Here is a 12,223-nt window from a genome sequence, read left to right on the forward strand (position 1 = left end):
ATGAATGCGCTGCGGATGGTGCAAATTAAAAATTTATATTTTTCCCTAGATATGCCATTCAGTGGCAAATATGTCATGCCCAGCTTATGACGCTGGAGACACACACCACAAAAATTGTTAAAAGGGTTCTCACGGGTATGACGGTGCCATATATGTTGAAGGAAACTGCTGTTTGGGCACGCTGTAGGGTTCAGGGCCGAGGGAGCACCATTTGGCTTTTGGAGAGCGGATTTTGCTTGGTACTATATTTGTTTGAGTATTGCTGGTGTTTTATAATGTGGGGGTACATGTAAGCGGGGCGGAGTATATAAGGGGCATAGTCAGGTGGTATAAAAAAATAAAAATAATCCATAGATGTGTGTTACGCTGTGAAGCAATCCTTTCTGCACAGGCCGGTGTCGCACTGATAAATGGTGTCATTTCTTATCCCCCTTTTGGTCCACACTCCGCGCCTTTGTAGTTTGGGGAATTTTGCTGGGAAAGTATTATCCTGGTATAATACGGGCACCGTCGCTTCCATCGGATATGATTGGGCCCTCCCTTCCTGGTTCCCTAATTTTAGGTCCTTGATAAATCGCCTCTTGAAACAGAAGAAATGTTCTCCTCGGGCACAACTGCATATTTTTTTATTTCCTGACTTATTGGAGCCATAACTAATTTTATTTTTCATAGACGTAGCGGTATGAGGGCTGGTTTGTTGCGGGACGAGCTGTAGTTATTATTGGTACCATTTTGGGGTACATGTGACTTTTTGATCACCTTTTATCCTATTTTTTGGGATGCCAGGTAAACCAAAAAACGCAATTCTGGCACAGCTTTTTTTGGTTTTTTTTTATACAGAGTTCACCACGCATTATAAACTACATGTTACCTTTATTCTGCGGGTCAGTACGATTCCGGCGATACCTCGTTTATAGAACTTTTTTATGTTTTACAACTTTTTGCACAATAAAATTACTTTTGTAAAAAGAATGTATTTTTTCTGTCGCCAAGTTGTGAGAACCATAACGTTTTAATTTTTTTGTCGACGGAGTTGTATGAGGGCTTGTTTTTTGCGGGACGAGCTATAGTTTTTATAGGTACCATTTTTGGATACGTGCGACTTTTTGATCACTTTTTATTGTAATATTTGTAGGGCAAAGTGACTAAAAAACAGAAACTCTGGTAACGTTTTTTACGGGTTTTTTTTACGCTGTTCACCGCGTGCAATAAATAATATAATATTTTGATACCTCCGGTCGTTACGGTCGTGGCGATACCAAATACATATGGTTTGTTATTATTTTTCAATAATAAAGGACTTGATAAGAGTAAAAGGGGGATTGTGTGTTATTTGATTACTTGAAACTTTTATTGTTTTCAAACTTTTATTTTTTGCACTTTTTTTTACACTTTTTTATACTTTTTTTACACTTTTTCTCAAGTCCCACTAGGGGACTTGAAGGTCCAACGGTCAGATTTTTTTTTTTCTAATACATTGCACTACCTATGTAGTGCAATGTATTAGATCTGTCAGTCATTCACTGACAGCAAGCCGTTTAGGCTTCGCCTCCCGGCGGGGCCTAAATCGGCTTCCGTAATGGCAGAGCAGGAGACCATTGTGTCTCCTGTTGCCATAACAGCAGTCGCCAGTCCCGATTGCCTGTCAGGGCTGGCGATCTGCTTGTAACCGCTACGATGCAGCAATCGCTTTCGATTGCTGCATCGAAGGGGTTAATGGCAGGGATCGGAGCTAGCTCCGGTTCCTGCCGTTACAGGTGGATGTCAGCTGTACAGTACAGCTGACTTCCACCGCTGATGACGCCGGATCAGCTCCTGACCCGGCGCCATCTTGCCGGCAGCTACGGAAGCCTATCAGGCTCCGCCGCCGGGCGGATCTTGACCGGCTTCGGTGCTAGGCAGACCGGGAGGCCAGTATTAGGCCTCCGGTTGCCATTGCAGCCACCGGAACCCCGGCAATTTCATTACTGGGGTTCCGATGAGCTGCAAACACCTTAAGTGCAGCGATCGCGTTTGAGCGCTGCACTTAAGGGGTTAATGGCGGGGATCGAAGCTAATTTCGGTCCCCGCCGTTACAGTCGGATGTCAGCTGTAAGATACAGCTGAGATCCGGTGATGATGGGACCGGCTCAGCTTCTGAGCCGGTGCCAAACGTTTGACGTACATGTACTAAAGTCAGTACTTTCCATGACGTACATGTACGTCAAATGTCGGGAAGGGGTTAAGGGATTGCTCTGCATGCAATTCTGTATGGAAAATAATGGGGTTCAATAAAGTAATATACACATATCCACATGATATATCATAAATGTCTGATATATGCAGGTCCATGCACAGTTCAGAGACCTGGCGCCCGGAGGAGTCCAATATAGTCCATGCGTGCTTCCTACTTCCACCAGCTTTGATGGCAGTTTCTTCACTACAGCTACTCATAACTGGGGGGCGAGACAGGGAAGCCTGCATCAAATATATCCGACTCCTTCCAGTGCTGGCTCACTAAACTTTTTTAATTTTCTTTTAGCAAAAAAACAAGAAAAATCTAGATTTTATTTTTAGGCCTGATCGCCCAGCCCTAATACATACAAACACCGATCAGCCATAACATTAAACCACCTGCCTAATATTGTGTATGTCCCCCTCTTGACGCAAAAAGGCCTCTGGCCCATATGTTATGCACAATTTTAGATTTATGCTAATTAGTTTCTTAATAGACAACTGGGCGTGTTTTTACTTTTTTACCAACTGGGCGTTGTAAAGAGAAGTGTATGATGCTGACCAATCAGTGTCATACACTTCTCTCCATTCATTTTTAGCAGTACTCGCAACACAGCGTGATCTCGAGAGATCACGCTGTGCTGTCACATACTCCCACATTAACTTTACCGAAGTGTCTTGAGAGTGAATAGACATCACCTCCAGCCAGGACGTGATGTCTATTCACACTCCCGACACTTCAGTAAAGTTTCTGTGAATGACAGCACAGCGTGATCTCGCGAGATGACGCTATGCTGTGTGAGTAAGTTCCCAAGAAACTTTACCTAAGTGTCGGGAGTGTGAATAGACATCGTATCCTGGCTGAAAGCGATGTCTATTCACTCTCAAGACACATCAGTAAAGTTAATGTGGTAGTATGTGACAGCGCAGCGTGATCTTGCGAGATCACGCTGTGTTGCGAGAACTGCTAAAAATGAATGCAGAGAAGTGTATGACGCTGATTGGTTAGCGTCATACACTTCTCTTTACAACGCCCAGTTGGTAAAAAAGTAAAAACACGCCCAGTTGTCTATTAAGAAACTAATTAGCGTTTATCATTTATCGGTTTTCAAAATAAAAAACACTGATGTTATCTACATTACAGCTCCGATCAGATTATATAGGAGATAGGGCACTTATAATCTGGTGACAGAGCCTCTTTAAGTCCTGTATGTCGCAAGGTGGGCTCCATGGATCCGACTTATTTTTCCAGCACATCACACAGATGGTCGATCAGTTTGAGATATGGAAATTTGGAGGCCAAGTCAACACCTTAAACTTTTTGTCATGTTTCTCAAACCATTCCTGAACAATTTTTCTGTGTGGCAGGGCACATTATCCTGCTGAAAGAGGCCACTGCCATTAGGGAATGCTATTGGCATGCAGGAGTGCACTTAGTCTGCAAGAATGTTTAGGTAGGTGGTACATGTCAAAATAACATCCACATAGATGCCAGGCCACAAGTCTTCCCAGCAGAAAATTGCCCAGAGCATCACACTGTCTACATTGGGTTTACTTCTTCCCATAGTGCATTCTGGTGCCCTCTCTTCCCTAGGTAAGTGACACACACCCATCCAGCCGTCCACATGATGTAAAAGATGATGTGATTCAGACCAGGCCACTTGTTCAAATGCTCCATGGACCAGTTCTGATGCTCATGTACCCATTGTAGGCACTTTCGGGGGTGGTCATGGGTCAGTATGTGCACTCTAACCGGTCTGCGGCTATGCAGCCCCAAATGCAGCAAGCTGAGATGCACTTTGTTCTGACACCTTTCTATCATTGTTATCAGTAACTTTTCAGCAATTTGAACTACAGTAGCTCTTCTGTGGGATCGGACCAGACAGGCTAGTCTCCACTTCTTGGAACAATGAGCCTTGGACACCCATGACCCTGTTGCCATACTGGGACCATTTTTGGTTGTTACTAACCACTGCATACCTTGAACACCCCATAAGATGTCCTGACCCATTCGTCTAGCCATCACAATTTGGCCCTGGTCATAGTCTCTCAGATCCTTACGCTTGCCTATGCTTCCTTCATCCAATACATCAACTTCAAGAGCTCATTGTTTACTTGCTGCCTAATATTCAACCTCTTGACAGGAGGCATTGTAACGAGATAATCAATGTTATTCACTTCACGTGTGAGTAGCTTTAATGTTATGGCTGATTGAGATAGATAGATATATATATGCACACACACATTTTATATTAACATTATATATATATATATATATATATATATATACACACACACACACACACACACACATATATATTCTCTTTTTAACTTGCAATTTGGGTGGTTGCATGAATTCCCCAATGATATTATTCAATTCTGGCTTACCATCTGTTTGCTTTTTGATTTTTAAAGTGACAGTTTCTCCTGCCATCTGAAGTAAATGAATAGCTTCACTCAAAGGTTTTCCTTTCAGACTGTTACTATTTATGGCTAGAATTCGATCCCCTATGTGGATTGCACCCGTTCTATCAAAAGAGAAAAAAAGAAAATTAATTAAGTGGGAAAAAAAATTCAGCCAATTTCTTACTTTCATCAACAGCAAAAAAAAACTAATTTGCAAAAACATTTTTAAGCAAAGGGTTTTTGTTCTTGAACAGAAATCTTCACTGTAATAAAACCGGTGCTGTGAACGACTCATCATCACAGTTTCCAATTCATCATCTTAAATAAACCATTTTCTATTATGCCCAGCACTGGCTCACCTCTTGTTATATTATAATTGGGGATATCCTAAATTATTAGCAGCAGATAAGCACATAACAAGCTCTTAATATCTGCACTCTACGAGCCTTGCAACAAAGAGCTCCATTCAAGTAATAAAATAAACGATAAAAGAAATGGAAGACCCGCGCTACCTAATTTTAGGAGATCTATAAATAACAGGAAAATAAACAGTCCTTCAATCATATCCCCAACCGCTACAGAATTAGTTCTATGTTATAATTTACCGGAATAAAAAAAGAGGAAATAACAAATTTAATAGGTCATGTGAGTGGAGAATGGTTCACTTATATATATGAAAATGCATTAAATTCTTGTATTTTGGGAACAGTTATCTGTTTATCTGCTATATATTGTATTTTTCTGCCCATAAGAGTCACTTTTTTAGTTGGGAAAACTTGGATAAATTCCTGCATTAGGGCTCATTCAGACGAGCGTAATTCTCGTCCGGGTGCTGTCTGTGTTTCACACATCAAATACATTGAAAAGCAGAGAAATAATTAAAAAAATAAAATGAAATACTTGCATGGACATGAAAAACACATGCCACACGCAAAAGCACACTGACGCCAATACAACGCTCACGGATAAGAAAAGTAGGAAAGAAACGCTGAGTTTTTTACGCGCGCAAATCGGACACGCTCGTCTGAATGTAGCCTAAGATAGATAGATATTAGATAGTGCGAGATAAAAATATAAGGCCCTTTTACGTCAGCCAAACGAGCGTTCACAGAATGCTCATTCCCAATTGTATGGGGACGAGCGATCGGCGTAATGAGTGCTCATCCCTATACAAACGAGCGCTGATCTCATTTATCGGCGTTCGTTTACACAGCCCACGTCGGGCCGTGTAAGAAGACCCGTAGAGAGAGATAGATATGAGATAGACAGATATATATAGAGAGAGGGAGAGGGAGAGGGAGAGAGAGAGAGAGAGAGAGAGAGAGAGAGAGAGAGATAGATAGATAGATAGATAGATAGATAGATAGATAGATAGATAGATAGATAGATAGATAGATAGATAGATAGATAGATAGATAGATAGGAGTTATATTACCTTTCCGCTAGTCCACCTTTAGTAAGGCTGGAAATGATAATTGGATCAAAAGGTTCTTCGGTGCCTGAAATTGTAATTCCCAAGGGCCCTCCGTACCTCTTCAGCTCTACTGTGTAAATGATGGCTCCGCTGCTCTCCTGTTCATCTAGAAGTGTGAAAATTGTGTCTCAGTTTGGCTGCTGAGATAATTTGTAATTAACTACAGACAATGAGATTAACTGCATTGCATCTTTATTAGTCATATGCCATCCTTGTGCACTGCAGCGAGGCATTTAGGATTACTGGGGCGATACTTATTTTCTCCACTTGAGGATCTGGCAATCATTAAAGAACCCCGCTGGTCAGTAAGCAATTCCAAGATGTACCACATGAAGCCCAGCAAGCTTTTAACCCTATTTAAAAAGACGGTTCCGTTTTACACTCATAAATATTTATTTTTGGATTGGTGATAGAATTTTTCTGAGGAGCCATGCTGAAAAGATCTAGATTTTCTAATTGACAGCTCATTGGGCGCTCCATTTCCATGACACTATCCATTCTTCCCCTGCTGTGTGAGATCTGTCCCTCCTACACTGAGGCAGCCACTTCTTCCTGGTGCCCCTCTTCATGTACCATAGCAGGTGCCATAGCACAAACTGTGCCACTGTACAGAAGGCTACAGATGACGAAACTCACCAGTATCTGTATGTCAGTAACCCTATTTCTAGTCATTCATAACAAAGTAACAATAGTCCAGGTAGAGCTATATCAAAGAAATGAACCGTTGTGCACCAAAATGAAAAAAAAATTCTCAGCACACATCTAAAGCTGCATCTATTACATATTGTGTAGGTACTACAGACAAGACAAAACACTGCCACACAGTTACACTGTTCTGTGGGGATTTACAGCCCTGGATGACAAAAGGCTCATATTCATGTAAAATGTCCACAGGTCAAAAATCAATCTTTCCTAATTCTCAGCCAGCATAAAGACCACCACTAAGAGAAGCATTGACCTGCTCGCTCACCTGAGTTATCTTCGTCTTTGCGTATCTTCAACTTTACAAGCTCTTCACACTGCTGTAAGATTTGAACTGCGTCTTCCATTGAACAATTGTCCAGCCGGATGTTGTCTATGGCGAGTAGTTTATCGCCCAGTTCCAGGGTGCCCGTGCTGTTTTTTCGAAGTAATAGCTATTAATGTACTCCTATCTTGTCTTCCTTAAGATTTATCTTTCTAACACACACACACATATACATATATATATATACATACATACACATATACACACATATATACATACACATACATGTATACACAGATTGTATGAAGTCACATATACAAATGTTCAGATTTAGTGGATTACAAGCCAAACCACCCAGAAAGCAATTTATTAATTCAAGAAATTGTATCCGATAAGAACAAAAAATGGCTCTGCTTTTTTTTCTTAAGAAACAGCTCCACTTTTGCCCATGGACTGTGTCTAAAATGCAGCTGGACCCCATTCATCTGAATAGGGCTACGCTGTAATACCAAACCGAGCCCATTGATAAGAACAGCACTGCCTCTGGGAAAAAAAAAGCAGACCCATTTTTGTAATTCCAGACAAGCCCTTCATGTCTAAACAGAGAAAACCTATGATGGAAAGATTTGCACCTCTTCTGTATTTTGGACCCATTCCTGGTTTTGGCTTCCAAATACCGGAGCAAAATACTGAACAGAATACTGAAGTGTGCATGAGGCCTTAGGCTGTGTTCACACGTCACGGTCAACTTGTGTTTTTGTTCTTGCGATTTACGCATAACAATTTGATGGCAACATGTGAACACAGCCTTACAGAGAAGGAAAATAAACCTTCCCAGCTTTACAGCAGTCATTCAGATTGTTATTATGGATTATTCACTCACTCCATTTTTTCATATCCCTCTAAACCTGTTATTAACACAACTCTCAGCAGTAACTTCTCCAGTTTAGCGACGTTTTAGTGAAATATGATTACTATGTTGGCATTTCAAATGTTATTCATAATGCTGCAAAAGATTTTAGCTTTTTTTTTTAGGTAAAACTTTTTCATTCAATGGATCATTTCCTGTCAGTCCATAAAAATTAAACATAGAGTAAAAATTGTAAAACTTTAATTCTTCTAATGAGAATAGCTCTATTATTCAGTTTCACGTTCAATCTAAGCAGGGTCTGGACAACTTAGTAAAAATTTTGGTTGTCCATTATTTTGGGCTGACAAACAGGATAAATAAAATGAATACTAAAGATGATAAAAGGTGTTGTCCCATCAGGATAACCAATGTCCATATGTCCCATTAGAGCATAATGTCGTCATAGAGCCAAAGAAGAGCCGCTAACAAGCAGCAGTTCTCGCTCTGGCAGGCCTGGGACACACATTTATCACATGGACAGCCATTTATCATACATATACTCTTCACCTGCTGCATTGGAAATGCCTGGCTGGCTGTGGCGTAGCTATTTGCAGGGTGTCTCGGAAGCGGACTCCCATATGAAAGGGGTTGTCTAGGATAAGATAACCCCTATAAAGTACTAGATGTCTGTATCATACACACTGTTTTTACGCACTGTTAGCTACACTAAAGATAAGTTGTGTAAAAAAAAAGTGCTTTTTCAGAGCAGATCTCAGGAAGCATTACTGGACGCTCATCCACTACTTGCCAAGTAGAGAAGATTCTAGGCCGAGCATCCCTGCACCATAGTAAATAAACACGTGCTACATTAATACCTGCTATTAGGATCACAATGTATATTGCAAAGTGAAGCACCTTATATGCTCTCGTACTGAAATAACACTTCATACACCTCTAAACGTGGATTCTGTAACATGACACTCACCGGTGGGCAACACTGCCTTTCTTTATATCTGAAATAACCAGAGGATCACCGGTTTTCCTACTGGACGGAGCTGCAAGACAGAACAGAGTAAGGTTTATTCTTATTCAGAAACAATTCCAAACATTTCTTCCAATGCATTGATCATTCACAGAAGGGTCCCCTTTTGGAGATTTCTCCTGGTCATTTTAGGAAAGGCTGCCTCCTGGGTAGCTGCCCATTATGCAATGTACCTTATAGGAATAAAATCTGAAATATAATTACTTGCTATGGGAAACTCCCCCAGTTTTCTTTTGCTCTCTATGTTCTATGACTTAAAGAAATAAACATGGGTATAAATAAGATGTCCCTATAGGGTAAACCAGCCGTCACACAAAGCACCTGCTGTACAGACACCTGAAGAGTTCCGTTGTCAATCTGATTTGGATGGCAGGCCACTATACCAGTATAAAATGGTCTAGATAATTGTATATACCTATAGCACTAATATGGAATTTCTTGTGAATGGTATATGGCCATCAGGGCATAGTTTTTCAGCATTTCCGGTCTGTAAGATGACATGTAATGCTTTCTTTCCCATTTCACTCCCTACACAAACTAAACATAGCTTTCATCGCATTCTAATAAGGGAACTGAAAATAACACTCATGAGACTATATATTAATCACTGGGACCCTGGAGACCCTCATGTAACACCCTGTACCCTAAACACATACATATCGCTGGGATACTGCAAGTCTTTGTGCATAACACGAGTGTTTATTTATATTGAGAAACATGACATTAATGCAGAAAATAAGCTGCAAACACAAGCAAATGTTGTGCTATGAGCCTCTGTTAGCATATGCGAGTCTCTAATAACGCTGAATACATCGCAGTTTGTCCGCCAAATTAAAAATCTGTTCATCAAAATGACAGCCTCTGTCTGTAACAACAAGCTGTTGTGCTACATATTGCCCTCCGTGTGGGCACAGTGACTTTAATGACTTGTTAGCCATGCCAGCTTCCTGCGATACCCACTGGGAAATAACCGGATGACTCCTAGCTTGACATTATCTCCTTTCCGTTAAATGAAAAGGAGACCGTAGTAACTTAACTTAAAGCTCTCCAGCCTATATCCATTTCCAGCAGCTGACCCCATCTCTATTTATAATTCATTAGTTCCTATTATACACATACTGGAGTTTTTATTATGCACCTTCCATTGTCTTTTATTTAGCAGTTTGATCATTGCAATCAATGGCATTAAAGCCATTACTGTCCCATGTCCCATTTGTTCCTAGGTAATCTATGCAACGTTACCCGAGGCCCCAAAGGGATGTTCAGCATCTGTGTTGAATAGTTAAACATCTATATTCATATGTTAACATTCTCCACTAGGTATAAAGCAGCATTGACTCTTTGTTGTACTGGACTATACCAGTGATCTGCAGACTGTAGTGCCCCAGAGAGGTTATGAGATGAACAGCAGGTATAGATGCAGCATGGTGAAATAATATACATGTGAGGCTCCTGGACATCATGTTGCTTATTTTCAGCATTCTGATGTATCCTAGGTAACATTTTACTGTTAATTCTTTACATAAATGATGAAGTGGAGAGGATGATGCACAGAGCTTGCCATCTACTGATTTCTGGATCTGGTCTTAGTAAATACCCCTATTGATCTAGTTTTTCATACGCCTCAAATCATATTAAAAATAACATTACCTTAGTCGCCTGCAATGAGATTTAGTTGCCGCGGTTTGGACGGGTTAGTTATCCAGTATACAGAGATTGATTGGAAAGGTTAGTATGTGAACGTAATATGTTACCGTCAATATATTTACTTACAGCTAATAGTGATGCCAAGTTCCACATTGTGTTTCTTTGGTAGTTTAACATGGAATGTCCCACTGCTGGGTATCACAGACTCTAGAGCGGAGGAAGAAGAAAATATAATATACCATCAATGAGCACATTTCACGGCACCACACTGAGCTTAGCTGGAAAAAGTCTCTACTCCAAACCTCCTGGTTGTGGAAATTAGCTAACAGAGAATGAGGTATTTATTCCATCAGGCACAGTATACAAGTAAAAGGGGCCTGCATAGATCAAATGTCGCATTTTCGTGCAGTACCTTATGGATTAATTTAAAGGAGTTATCCGGAACTCAATCCGGGGCCGCTCTGGTCCCAAGATCTGTTGCAACGGTCACGTGCCGTTCATTGGTCACGTGCCGCTGCAGTCAATCACTGCCCTCACCAGTGATCCTGCTATGAACAGCACATGACCATTGAGGCCAGCGATTGGCTGTAGCAGCATGTGACCAATGAAAGGCACGTGTCTGTTACAGGAGATTCCACGACTGGTGTGGCGGAGAACTGGGCCGATACACAGTTCCCACTTAACAAGCAGGAGATAAACACCAGGATCCAGGTCATGTGGCTGCGTGTGAGACTGGCTTACAGACACATTTCCGTTATAGTCAGTACATGGCTATCTCCCGTGTTTACCACCTTTAAAACGAGCAATACTTCTTCCGTGCTTGTTTTCTCACTTCAAACGGAGAAATGACCGTCTACAATCGTTCGTCCCCATGAGTTTGCATCATGTCGGCAGCACATCTCCCCATTTACACAGAGAGATGTGCTGCCAACTAGCGACCATTTTTGTGGCTGAAAAGATGCGGTCAATAAATGAGTGTTTGCTCGTTCATCACTTAATCTTTACACAGGGCAATGATCAGGAATGAGCGTTCACCAGATCATTGGCACGTGTAAAAGGGCCCTTAGGGACTAAACTTACTACAGATAAACCATTTGCACACAAATTTTAAAGACCATAAAATCTTTTTACATACATTAATAGTTAAATGGGGTTGTACAGGATTTGGAAAAACATGGCTGACTTTTTGTTTTCCAAAAAACAGCACCACATCTGTCCACAGCCCCATTCACTTCAATAAAGCAGAGCTGCAAGACATGTGGACAGGTGTGGTGCCGTTTCTGGAAGAAAGCCGCCATGTTTTTCTAATCCTGGACATCCCCTATAAGCAAGGTTTCTGAACTAACCTGCAACATCAAATTCTATTTCCAGCGTGACTTTCCCAGCGATGGTTGCATCTCTTAGCAGTTGATTGGCCTCTTCAAAGGTGCTGTCCTCCGTCTGAACCCCATTTATCGCCATCACTCGATCTCCTACCTGTATAATGCCACATCTACAAGGAGATATGGTTTTTATTAATGGAATGATAAGTATATCAACCGCAAACTACACAATGCAAAATAAGTGAAATGTACAGCGTAATATCTAAATACTGGGACCTCCTGTGTGGCTTTCCCCCGGCAA

General features: G+C 41.2%; 1 protein-coding gene across 7 annotated transcripts in view; it reads right to left on the minus strand.

Moving 5' to 3' along the window:
* Window positions 1-12,223, minus strand: part of GRIP1 (glutamate receptor interacting protein 1) — a 472,389-nt gene that overhangs the window by 28,058 nt on the left and 432,108 nt on the right. For all 7 annotated transcript variants that reach the window (XM_075856910.1, XM_075856912.1, XM_075856913.1 and 4 more), the window contains 6 exons: window positions 11,947-12,092; window positions 10,727-10,807; window positions 8,897-8,966; window positions 7,065-7,210; window positions 6,056-6,200; window positions 4,603-4,742 (listed from right to left, as the gene is read on the minus strand). In XM_075856910.1, coding sequence (XP_075713025.1) covers window positions 4,603-4,742; window positions 6,056-6,200; window positions 7,065-7,210; window positions 8,897-8,966; window positions 10,727-10,807; window positions 11,947-12,092 — 728 coding nt within the window. The remainder of the gene's footprint in view (window positions 1-4,602; window positions 4,743-6,055; window positions 6,201-7,064; window positions 7,211-8,896; window positions 8,967-10,726; window positions 10,808-11,946; window positions 12,093-12,223) is intronic.

The sequence above is a fragment of the Rhinoderma darwinii genome, chromosome 3 (assembly GCF_050947455.1).
Source record: "Rhinoderma darwinii isolate aRhiDar2 chromosome 3, aRhiDar2.hap1, whole genome shotgun sequence".
NCBI lineage: Eukaryota > Metazoa > Chordata > Amphibia > Anura > Rhinodermatidae > Rhinoderma > Rhinoderma darwinii.